The sequence below is a fragment of the Aulonocara stuartgranti genome (assembly GCF_965226115.1).
Source record: "Aulonocara stuartgranti genome assembly, chromosome: 10".
Classification (NCBI taxonomy): Eukaryota; Metazoa; Chordata; class Actinopteri; order Cichliformes; family Cichlidae; genus Aulonocara; species Aulonocara stuartgranti.
Window position 1 is genome coordinate 12,679,839 of NC_138946.1, and position 13,330 is coordinate 12,693,168.

Genomic DNA, 13,330 nt, shown 5'->3' on the forward strand with positions numbered 1-13,330 from the left:
GCACAGATGTTAATGTCATTGTAACTGCAATAGCATTCGTCAGGAAAATACATTTGTATTTATTTATTTATTTTTTAACCATATTATGATTTATTGCTTTGAAGATGCCGCATGAACCATTGAGTTGATAAGGTGTGACACCTCAGTATCCTTCCACAGAGTTGGTTAAAAAAACCCATTTATGACAGTGCAAACCTCGATGCACAAAACAGACTGATGCTAATGTGAGATGTCTAAAGCAAGGATCATAAAGCATTTGTTTCAACATGTTTACTAGCAGGGGGAGGGGTGATAGGCGGAGCCCATATTGCTGTCACAGATGAGTGAGATGAGGGATAGATGGGAGATTAGTGTGTCACGGGTGGCCTGACATGCTGTTTTTCACCAGGCTGTCAGGAAATAGAAACTCACAGCTCAGGGAACTGGAGCACTTCTGTTGGTTTGGGGAAAAGTAGTAGAGCTTTGTTCAACAGGCGCTGGTCCCAACAGACTGGAAAGAAGAATAATATACCACATGTTTCTTGTGCCTAACTGTAATGAATTGTCATTCTGCCTTAATTCTACTGTCATCACACTTTCATTATTTTTCTGCCCGCTTTGCCACATGCTCTGTTTTCCTCTATACTCTGTTTTTTTCTAATTCACTGCCCATGTCTTTGTGAACATTTTCTAGGCTTACAGTAAGAGCAGAATGTCCTATGCATCTAGAGGACTTCCCTATGGATGCTCATGCTTGTCCATTGAAGTTTGGCAGCTGTAAGTAGCCTCTGTTGTCACTTATAATCTTATGCAAGTTAGGTTTCAAAAAGCTTGCAACACTGTGTAATCCTGTGGAAATTAAAACAAAATGCAATGATTTGCAAATCCATTAAAGCCCTATTTCCTTCAGATTAAAAAACCAGAAAACATTAAATGTTTGAACTGAGACCGTATGCTATTTGATGGAAAAATATTAGTTCACTTTAAAGTTTGATGGAAGCAACATGTGTTATAAACGTTGGGATAGGTCAGAAATAAATGTTACTAAAAAGAAATAACTGAAAGAACATTTTGAAATTATTTGGGTTAACTGAGAACAGATCAGTAACAGTGACTGGGTATGTAAAAAAAAAAGCATGTTGTAGAGGCAGAAGTTCTCAGAACTAAAGACAGGCAGAGATTGATGGTCTCCAAAAAAAAAACTGTCAACAAATTGTGGAACAATTTCATGGATACTCCAGCATCTACAGTACACAATATCACACGATTTATAAAATCTGGAGAAATCTCTGTGCGCAAGGGGCAAGTCCAAAAATAAATCTAGGATGCCTGCGATCTTTGGGTCAGGGACATTTATAGAAATTGCTGTCTATTAATACAAATAAAGGCCTTACATATTTCACCAAGACCATGCTAAACTGCATAGTACATACAGGCATAGAATTCTGACCATTGATAGGTAAAGTGAATAACAATCATTATCTCCTGATTATATTACCTGTCAGTGAGTGTGATGTGTTAGTGAGCAAGTGAACATTTTGTCCTCAAAGTTGACATGTTAGGAGCAGGAAAAATGGGCAAGTATAAGAATTTGGGTGAGTTTGATAAGGGCCACATTTTGATGCCTAAACAAATCAGTCAGAGGATCTTCCAAACTGCAGCTGTTTTTGGGTGTTCGGGGTCTCCAATGGTTAGTATCTATTAAAAGTGGTCTAACGAAGGAACAGTGGTTAACCACGGACAGGGTAATGAATGGCCAAGGCTCATTGATGTTTTGGGGGAGCGAAATCTAGCACGTGTGGACCGATTCAACAGACAAGGTACTGTAGCTCAAAATGCAGAAACAGTTAATGCTGGTTGTAATAGAAGGGTGTCAGAACACACCGTGCATTACAGTTTGTTACATATGGGGCTTCAAAGCTGCAGACTAGTATAATATCACAAGATTTATAAAATCTGAAGAGATCCCTGTCCACCACTGAAAGCACCAGCAATGAAGAAGAACAGAGGAAAAGGGTAGCTGGTTTCATGAATCATGGTTTCTTTTACATCATGTGGATGTGTGGACTTGGTGCATGTGTGTTGCTTACCTGGGGAACACCTGGCACCAGGATGGACTATGGAATGCTTTGGGCAACGTTTTGCCTGGAAACCTTAGGTCCCGCCATCCATGCGGATGTTACTTTGACATGCAGCTACCTAAGAATTGCTGCAGACCATCTAGGTCCTTTCATGGAAAGGTCATTCCCTGATCACTGTGGCTTCTTTCAGGAGGATTTTTTACCCTAACACAAAGCAAGCATGTTTCAGGAATAGTTTGATGAGCACAACAATTGGTTTGAGGTGTTCACGTGACCGCCAAATTCCCCAGATCTCAATCCAATCAAGCATCTGTGAGATGTGCTGAACAAACAAGTCCGATCCACGGAGTCCTCAACTCGCTACTGCTAACATCTTGGAGACCAAATGTTACTTGGTCTCCTCGGGTCTTAGATGCTTATGGACTATTTTTAAAAGATGATTGGATGCTACACAGTGGTAAATGTAGTAAACATGTCCCTGTACCAACTTTTTTTAGATAAATTGTTGTCATGAAATTCAAAATTACCTTTTTTTTCCTTAAAATCGTACATATGATGATGGCATTGTATTGTGAATAATGATTTTCAAATTATTTGATTTTGCAAATCACTGCATTTTGTTATTATTAACATTTTTTACAGCATCCCAAATATTTTTGAAATTGAGTTTGTTGATTATCCTGCTAGACACGCGAAGTGTAGACCTGTGTTTATCGGAGTACTCTAGATAGTATTGATAGTACCTTGCCAACTGTTCACTGGTGACAGCTACCTGTACCCTATATTACATTTGAAAAAAACCAAACAAGAAGAAAAGAGACACAAATAAAGAATATCAAGAAAAAAAATATGAATGTGGCAAAACTAAGCCAATAGAGAAGTGAATGTAACACCGTCTCTGTGCCACTTTTCAGACAGCTGCACAGCGTGACTGAGAGGACCAAGCCTTAACTGCTTTTAAATTGAACTCACTCCCTAAATATTTTAGTGATGAGCTCTCTTCCTTATGCTGCAGTCTGCAGTTGAGCCATCCTTTTCTCTGCAGTGGTGGAGCCACACTGCAGCTTTGACAGGTTGGGTGGCCGGAGGGAAGAATAGACTGACTTGTCTGGTTTAAGGTCATGTTGTCCTGATGGGAGGTTGTTTGCTTGTTTTCTTATAAATTAAGAGATGACATGATGTGTCATGACATAATGTGACACAACATCAACTCACATTATAACACATGTGAGAAGATATAAAATATATATAGGCCATAGACAAAAAAATAATAATATAATAAAGATAATTGGAAAAAATGTTTTCTGAGGTCTGTGGAAACTCACTGGATAAAAAAGGGGCATAATGTGCTTGGATAGCAAATAAGCCATGATAGACAGCACTGAGGTGGTAAAATGGGAGAATAGCAGACAAGAAGACAGGATGGTACAAAATGAAATGAGGTAGGACATGAAGAATTAAGAGCAAGACATCACTTCAGATTTATCTTTTTTTCCACCTGGTATCCCTGGCAGCTCCAAAAATATAATGTTCAAGGCAGCTAGGGACGGCAAGACACCAGGAGCACAATAATTCATAACTTCTTACTCTTTTGTTTCTTGTCAGATGCCTACACTAGAGCTGAGGTGGTGTATGTGTGGACTAGAGGGGCTGCCCAGTCTGTAGTGGTGGCAGAGGATGGATCCAGATTAAACCAGTATGATCTGATGGGGCAGCATGTGGATTCTGGTGTGGTCCAGTCCAGCACAGGTAGGTGTCATTGTGGTTGTAGGTCTGCTCTTCATTAACTGGTTTGTTGTAAATTAAATGAATGTCTTTTAAGGGATTTTTTCTTCAGTTACTAGACATTTTAATATTCACATGGCATTTATTTGCTGGGAAAGATCAATACATAAAGAGCCATGTAGATCCTTTTGTTATCCTCTTGAGGTCTTCTTGTTAATTATTTCTAAATGCTCAAAGGATGGTGTAGACAGTCTGAATTTACAAATTTTGAGAACTGCATCAATGCATTGGCATCTGTAGTGGCATCACTTTGAGCCTCACAAATGACAGACTATGTCCCACATACTTATTTCCCTACTGGCCACCACATCTTTTTTCCATCCACCTCATTTTGGTTGATTGATACTGGCAAAAATTAGTCGCAGCATAAAATGGGTGACCTGTTTGCAGTGATGTTAGCTGCTGGAAATAGAAAGTAATGCTTAATCCCAGGCCTCCATCCTTTGTTTGTTTTACTGGAAGCAGGCCCCCAATTGACTTAATACCATCTTATTATTATTATTTTGTTTTGTTTTAGTTATTTGGGTCTCTGGAAAACCTCAAAATCAATGCATTCTTATGCCCACTTTAAGTCCCACAAGACAAACCATGCCAATAAATCTCAAGCACAAAAACAGAAAAAAAAAACTGAACAGAAGCAGAAGGGCAAAATACAGCAAAGCATTTATGGCACATAGACAGACTCTATGAGCTATTTCAATCTTGTACTTGTTTTGCTGGTACAAATTTGTTGATGAGTTTGTTCATTTGGAGCATTTTCCAATTGGTGGTTTATTTTCACAGAAAAAAAAAAAACAAAGAAAAATCCATCACTTAACCTTGTGATAACTTATTGTTCACCTGTATCTGAAGAGGGAACAAGAAAGGGAAGGGGGCGTTGTGTTCTAGTCACTGCCATGTACTTTAACATGAGACAACAACAGTGTTAATATGTTTTCATGACAATGTCAAATATCTGAGCTAGATAAAACTATTCTAGGAAAATTTACTTGAAAGAAACATGAAAATACTATCTTGCTCTGTACTATAATATAAGATGTTTATGAAGTCCGACGACTGAGCGGAAAAAGAGATTTTATAGTCATCATTTACAGTATCATGTTGCAGGTGTGAAAGTCTGATCATGTTCACACCACGAGCAAATAGTTTATTTTGTTACCAAACCTAGACCACATCATTTTAAGCACCTCGATGTGGTTCTTTTGGGCTACACCCAAGCACATTAACTTTGCTCCCACCTGCCCAAATGAGTTGTAGCAAGGAAGAAAATGAACCTGATTTAGGCAGAGTTAAAAACCAGAGATGTGAAAACACCCAGTGTTCATGGGGCATTCACATTAGTAACTGGAATTGAGAATAATAAATAAAGTCCAAAGTCCATGCTCTAATTTTAATAGCTTTATCAATAAGTTTGAATAGTTTTGTCAATACAGAATAAACTGTATTAGAGATACAGTCCTTTTTAGTGTCTGATGACTAGTAGTGATAGAGACTATATAATCTCTGTAAAATCAGGTTTATTCCAGTCAGGACCACTTTTCTCAAAACAAGACAATTCTCTCCATCTGCCATTATTTATGCCATGGCTCTTTTCTTGAACACAAAGCAAAAAGGTAGAGAGGACTATTCCCCACCATTCCCCTTCCATGTTCATGTACAGTGGTGTGAAACAGTGTTTGCCCCCTTCCTGATTTCCTATTTTTTAATGTTTGTCACACTTGATTGTTTCAGATCATCAAATAAATTTAAATATTAGACAAAGATAACACAAGTAAACAAAAATATAGTTTCTAAATGAAGGTGTTTATTATTAAGGGGGGGGGGGGGGGGGGGGGGATCAAAACCTGCATGGCCTTGTGTGAAAAAATGATTGTATAGCAACTGCAATCAAGTTTTTGCTATAAACTGGCAATGAGTATCTTACAGCGCTGTGGAGCGTCTTTGCAAATTTGTTGTAATTCAGCCACACTGGAGGGTTTTCAAGCATGAACCGCCTTTTTAAGGTCACGCCACAGCATCTCAATCGGATTCAGGTCACTCCAAAGTCTTCATTTTGTTTTTCTTAAGCCAGTAAGAGCTTGACTTGCTGTTTGGAATCATTGTTCTGCTGATGATGTTCTAATGTTCCTTTTGCTCAGCAGTGGTTTTCGTCTTGGAACTCTGCCATGCAGGCCATTTTTGCCCTGTATATTTCTTATGGTGGAATCATGAACATTAACTTTAACGGAGGCAAGTGAGTCCTGCAGTTCTTTGGATGTTGTTCTGGGGTCTTTTGTGACTTCTTGGTTGAGTCCTTGCTGTACTCTTGCGGTAATTTTGGTTGGCTTGCCACTCCTGGCAAAGTACACCACTGTTCCACGTTTCTGCCATATGTGGATAATGGCTCTCACTGTGATTCGCTGGAATCCCAAAGCTTAAAAAATGGCTTTGTAACCTTTTTGAGAAATTGAAACAAAAATTCCAAACATGTTATACACCATAGTTAATCTATGCTCTAATGGGGGTGGGGAGGGGGGCAATCACTTTTTCACACAGGGCCCTGTAGGTTTGGATAACTTAATCAATGAAATCATCATTTAAAAACGGCATTTTTATGATGTATGTTTAATTGTGTTATCTTTGTTTAATATTTAAATTAGTTTGAAGATTTAAAACATTTAAATGTGACAAACATACAAAAAAACTGAAAATCAGGAACACTTATTCACACCACTGTATGTGGAAAACTGGAAAAGCTGATGTGAAGATGACATTAGTTGATCTGCTGAGATTGAGATAAGTTTGTCTCCATGTTGGGTCAGGCGTGGCTAAACTAATGCTAGGCTCGATTTTGTACATGTACATATGACCACAGTGTATAAATAATGCTCTTCATGAAATTTAACAAATAGCTTTACTTGCTTTAACATTTGTCAGACAACAAAACAAAATAAATGAAAATAAAAAGATGTTTCCAGGCTGGAAATATTGCCTGGAAACATATGTAACCTAGCTCAGTGAAGCTAAGGGTAGACAGATACAGAGAGACAGGAGTAAGATGCACTGCCAGGCTCATCAACTCACTGTTATTTGCTATCATTAAAACTGATTGCTTTTCGATCTCGTAGTGATTTGTTTGTTTTTTGTTTGTTTATTTGTTTTATCAGAACTATTTTCTACCTTATCAACGCTAGCTAATTTGCTAACAAAATGGGAACCATGTCTCTAGCCTAATTTGTAGATCACTACGTGGGATTGGCCTGGCCACCTCTGGTCAGTCTCAGTCTTAAGAAGTAAACCAAAGCAGTGGTGTTAACGCTCGTGAAAAATACACAATAATTCCAAAAACAGACTTTTATTTCCCCAATTTAACAGCTAAAACCATAACTTTTTCCCAAAACTTAAATCATTGTGTACAGCTTTTAATTGATTTCTGCATCTTCAGGACAATCCTCTCAGGTAATTGTCTAAGAATCTATGCTTATATCCTAGGGAATACTCTTGGCTTTCTGTGAAAACATAAAGGAACTTAAAGACAACACTGTTTCCATCACAATGTTACTTTAAAATATGGCAATTAGTGTTAAAGAGATACCAAATTGCATTGCTCCATATCAAAAGAACTAAATGCATCATAAAAGCTCTTTCTGTGTTGATAAAAACCATGGCTAGGTACTTCAATCTAGTATCCATAAGTAAAGTTTTTTTTAATGATTGTAAATGTTCAATGCTTTCTGTCTGTGAACAACAGGAGAATATGTTGTGATGACAACCCACTTCCACCTGAAGAGGAAAATTGGTTACTTTGTGATCCAGACATACCTACCCTGCATCATGACAGTTATCCTCTCCCAAGTGTCTTTCTGGCTCAACAGAGAATCTGTCCCTGCCAGGACTGTCTTTGGTGAGTTGTTTTTTTTTTTCTTTTTTCCCTTCAAAACATCTTTGGCTAGAGGCCATCGTCAGAAGTTTTCAAAACTGCTCTTGAAAAGTCTGAAAGATAATCAAATGATACATTAGGTAGTCACACAAAAGCTAGGCAACAAATCGACTAATTGCTTAAATCTATAATAACAATAATTAATATATTAAAAACAATAATAAAAAAGAATACAACAAAAACTATTTAAAGCCAACACATGACTCTTAGACACACTGATATGAAATTATTTTCAATTGCATTTTTTACAATACCTTCTTTTAATTTACACATTTATTTAATGAAGAATACTTACTATTGATGAATACTTCAAACCAATAATATATCGCTTAAGAAATGCTTTGCTTTATTTTATAAAGTAATGCCATCTGCATTGTTTATTCAAATTAACAAAACAGAAAGTCCAAAAACACACTCAACATAATATTGTTTTATTCTGCAGTACTACATCTGGCATTTTGATTTTTGCCTCAATACATGCACAGAAAAGCGTGTGAACAACATTTTTCAGATTTATAACACAAGCTTGAGTTTAAGTTGTTTCTAAAAAGCTGTTGCTTAATGATGGTTTGATTTTTTGCTTTGTTTCGTTTTATTATTCTCTGATTTAGGGAAAAAAAGTATTTTTCCATAAAGTACTATTTCACTATTTTAGAAATATATAAATTGAAATAAATGGATGGAGGGGGAGGGAGTCAGCCTGGCTATGCTCAATGTTTTTGTAAAAAAAGACAGCCTCTAAAATTCACAAATTAAAATGTGTGTCTCATTTGTTTGTGCATAAACAGAAATGTAAAAAAAGGCGAGCTGCAAGCTACTTTTTCGGGGGGGTGTCGGATTGCTGGGAAACCTTATAGTCATGAACAACAACAACTGGCCATCTAGTAACCACAGTTTTCGAGGGAAAAATGGGTATTCTTAGACTGGTTGTGAGTTATTGCTGGAAGTTGCTAGCAGTTGCTGTGACATTACTAAAACTTCATGAGGTATACAGTGCTGCACTGAAAAGCCTCTTTGTGAATGCTTTGATAACAGTTTGCATGGCAGATGCTGACACAGCTGCAAAACAATAGCAAACTACTTTCTAAGCAATAGCGAAACTGTGAAAAATGCTACACAAACCAAAAGTCTTTTGAAATCTGTAGGTTGCAGTAGTAAGACGCAACTCTGAAATAAAATGTTCCAGTTTTCCAGTGTGTATCACACCTTTTCAAGTGGCAAGTGTTTGCAGACAAGTTGGTGTCTTTCATGCAAACTCTAGGTGACCGAATGTGGTTATAATCAAAGCAATCGAAAGGAGTTTTAGTGCATTGGTTTTTCTGACTGACTTCACCCAGTATCAGCCAGTAACCTCCCGCAATCACTCACCAGCTGGCCAGGGAATACACGTTTTCCCCTTGTGACCGGTGGTTGCCAGATGGTTGATAAATAGCCTGTAGGCTTTTTTAACTGAAGGCTAAGATGGCTATGTCAAAAACATATTTTAAAATACGTGAGATATACCAGACATTTTATTGTCTCTGTTCAGTACATCCATACTGTTCTATTCTGTTTTGTTTTTTACTAAGGCAAAAAGAGCATTAATCACTTGTGGCAAACTGCAGTAGAATTTTAAGCTCAGTGTGAATTTAGATTTACGTGCTTAGAATGTTTGACTACAGCTACTGCGTGTTTGTGCCTGCTTGTGTACATCAGTGCATGTGAGAATGCGAGTCTACACGTGCACATTGGCCTGAGTGTGTGTGTTTGTTATGTGAATGTGTGTTTGTGTGTGTCTGATGGTGTGTATGTAGAGTGTATCTGTCTGTCACACTAAGGTCTTACATAATACAGCCCACAAGGAAAGCTCTTGCTAGTCTGCAGCATGCTCTGTAGCAGCAAAGCACGGCAGCAGGCAGAATGTCCTTGAGTTACCTCACCCTCCACACTTTCTTCTTCTTTTTTCTTTATTCTCCTTCACTCCCTCTTTCTCTCTTCATCTTCTTCTCATGAATGTCAGTGTCTCCCCTGGCCCACTACTTAAAGAGCTTTCCCGGAATCATTATACAGACACCAGATTTGCAGCTCTGCAGTCTCCAGCAGGTTTTTCTACTCTCCCTGCAATGTTTTGGAGTCCGTTTGTGTGAGCTGTGAGTTTCTTCGTGTGTGTATATGTATGTGTGTGTTTGTATGTGTGGGTGTGTGTATGTGTATGCCACAGCTTGCTACCTGAGGTGCTTGTCACGTGTTTAGGGGGGGATGAGGATGGCCTAGATTAGATTCAATCAACTATCTAGGGCGTGTGTGTGTCTGTGTGTGTGTATGTGTCCCTCAATACTGGTTGTGCTTCATGGGATTACATGTATGTAGTATGAGCATGACAGAGAGCAACACAGTGTCCCAGCACATTAGGATGACCATTCATATGATTAATATGCATCAGCAGATGAATGAGCCTGTTCTTGAAAGAGGTTAGTAATGCCAGTATCATCATGAATGAAGCATTATAAAGACAATCGATATCTTTCATTTCCATCTTAATCCTTTAACTATCATCAAAGTCAAACATTTATATGATCTTTCAGACCATTGTACACATGTTTTGCGCTATTATAATCGTAGGGTAGAATGAGTGCAGTATATATGCTTACTGTATGCAAAAGACAACATCATTAGGAAGGTACTTGGCATCATAGAGGGATAAGACAGGATTTGTTGTTCCAAAGTGTATAAACACTTTAAATATCACATCTGCTGCCAAAACATATGTCTAACATATTGCAAGTAACCCACATTTCCTTAAATCTTTGTCATTTTCATTCCTTTTTTCTTGTTATTTACTTATTTTATGGGCATTTTAGGTTGTTTTCATTTTCAAAGACTCTCAATAATGGTGAAAATAAAAATGCTTGATTACTATAATTACATCCATAGCTTTCCACACATACACATGGAAATGCATAATGTACATCTAGTGATATCACCAATAATTTTATGTGATAGGTTATGAGATATCACATGTGTCGGTGCTCTGGATGTTTGCTGCAGACTAGGAAAAAAGTGTTTGGGCACCTCTGTCCCTGTTTGTTGAAGGTCTCCTCCATGTATAAATTCACCTTGATATGATGTGTACAACTTTCACAGATTTGAAAGAAAACCCGTGGCACCTAAACCCAAATCTCTTGTCTTTATATACAGTAATTTTAGCTTCCTTTCAGGAATGTTCCTCATTATTTAGAAGAAACTGAAATTTTATAGTAGGTCTGATATTTTTAATCTATTTCTGTTACTGAAACTTCCATTGCTGGGTTTAGTAGATCTGATGTAATATTTCAAATAAGGAACGAGTTTGATTTCATGGCAAACATGTAGTGATTTACCTTATTAGGACTACTAATAAAAACAATGAAACCATTAAAAAAACTCATCATAGTCAGTGCCTTTTTTGGGCGGGGGATTGGTCGTGTGATCAACCAAAATGATATTCAGAGCCACACTAGCTCACTATATTTTGTATTTTCAATTATACCAACTTCATGGATGGATGGACAAAAAGTATTTTTGCAAAATGTACCACATCCATGTGGGTTAATAGGAATTAAATGAGTTTAATGCCTTGTCATTCTATTTGTGTCAGACATTATAAATGTGGCTGCACGCTTCTCTGGTAAATAAGGAGATTTATGAGGAGTATTATTTGGAAGATTCCCTGTGAGAGGCAGGAAGAAGCATGACTCAAGTCCACATTAGGTCATTAATGAAATCTTTATCATAAATTCATTTTCAAAAGCAAAATAATATTTTGCAATATAGTAATGATGCAAACGAATGCACCTTTATATACTGTACATAAAAGCTCCGCAATATTGCGTAAGCACAGTGGCTCTGTCAGTCCGGCTATACCCGAATATGGCTCTGTAAACTTTATCCATGAACAGAGATCTAGGAATAAAAATAATGCTATTAATATTGAACAAATTACTAAACCATGCAAATTCTATTTAGTCATCCTGCCACAGATATTTATTTATACCTTGGTTTTTCCTCATTTTCATCTCAGAAACAGCTACTGTAGTACTGTGTTTTGTTATTGCTACAGATGTGATCAGGTTGATGTTGCCACACAGTTGTGCACAGCTGACAAAGAAACAGTATTAACAAAAACAAATTGAACATTGAAAACCCTGTTTAAATTACATTATGTCACTATGAAGCACAGCTTCTGCACTAAATCTTTTTTCCTAAAGCCTGCCCTGTAGATGAATAGGCAATTTAAAAACACAGCAGTGGGTAGAGTTATCTTATTTATCACTGTACCGATTAAGAGGCTGATTAGTTTATAGCTAGTTCAGTGTAGTGGAAAACTGTTGGCAATTTATTTATTTAGTCTAAATGAAAACCAAAAGGAAACAGCCACTGATGGCTCTGATTTGAGCTCTCTCTTACATCCCACCTCCCTCTCCCGCTCCATTTTTCTGTCTCTAAGCTGTCAGGGACAGCAGGGCTCAGAAGATAAGCTCCCTTTCTTCCATCTCTGTTTTAAGAGCGATTGGCTGGGTATTTATGGGTTTTCCCATGATGATGTTTGAGGTATCTGTTCATCAGGGAATAACACCTTGTATGTGAGTGGGTGGTGTATACTGGAGTTCGCACATGTGCGCTCATGCATTTGTGTGAAAATGTGTTTGTTTGCGATATGTGAAGAAATTGGGTACTCATCAATTTCTAATTAGTAGCTAACAACAGTGTAAGCACTATGTGTCTCCGAAGCTGCCTGTCTGTGTGTTACAAATCTCACATCTATAGTGTTGGCAGAGTTATTTAACTCACCTGCCCATCAATGTGTCCGTTTATTTCTTCATTATATGTCAGTCAGAGGTGATGTAATAATGCTGAAGGTATTGTGTGTGAGTGTAGCTTCCCAAGGGTTTCAGTTATTGATAAGGCATGAATAAATAAATAGCTGCTGCACAGCGGGGGTGTTGATAGACATCCAGCAAAGACAGCTCTGCACTGGGGAATGTTTGAGGAAATTATTTTTTAAAAAAGTTCTCCACACAACTCCACACACAGCTAACATATGAATTTACTCTTTAATACACAAGCATGCAGTCAAACTGGTCATCTTTGTCCTCCCACAAGCATAAGAAAACTGTTAAAATTAAAAACCACTTGTTATATTTCCTAATATAATATAGTGATTTAAATTGTGATTTCACAATGACAATTTAACAGGAAAATTTTAAACCAATGCATTTCATATTTTTCATTTTCAAATTCTTTACTCACATAATTCATCTGTTTACTACTTTCAGCTATTTGTTATTATGCCTTTTAAGGTTTGTAATGAGATGGCTGGTAGTAAATGTAGTAATAGGCCTCGTCTAACCTCAGTCGGCTTTTTATCTCTAATGTCACAGACCTGTGGTTGCATGCAAAATATCTGTACAATTAAATGATGGCATCCTGCCACACTATTGAGATTCCAGAAACATTTTAGAAAGGTCATTATTAGGATGAAACATGTTATAACAGGCTTTTAAGACTTCAGCATAAACAAAGTTCGATGAACTTTACAAGTGAAACG

At 37.4% G+C, this 13,330-nt stretch overlaps 1 protein-coding gene across 6 annotated transcripts in view; it reads left to right on the forward strand.

Moving 5' to 3' along the window:
• gabra1 (gamma-aminobutyric acid type A receptor subunit alpha1) overlaps nt 1-13,330 on the forward strand; it is a 37,328-nt gene that overhangs the window by 11,899 nt on the left and 12,099 nt on the right. For all 6 annotated transcript variants that reach the window (XM_082547787.1, XM_082547788.1, XM_082547785.1 and 3 more), the window contains 3 exons: nt 674-756; nt 3,666-3,809; nt 7,576-7,728. In XM_082547787.1, the coding sequence (XP_082403913.1) occupies nt 674-756; nt 3,666-3,809; nt 7,576-7,728 (380 nt within the window). The remainder of the gene's footprint in view (nt 1-673; nt 757-3,665; nt 3,810-7,575; nt 7,729-13,330) is intronic.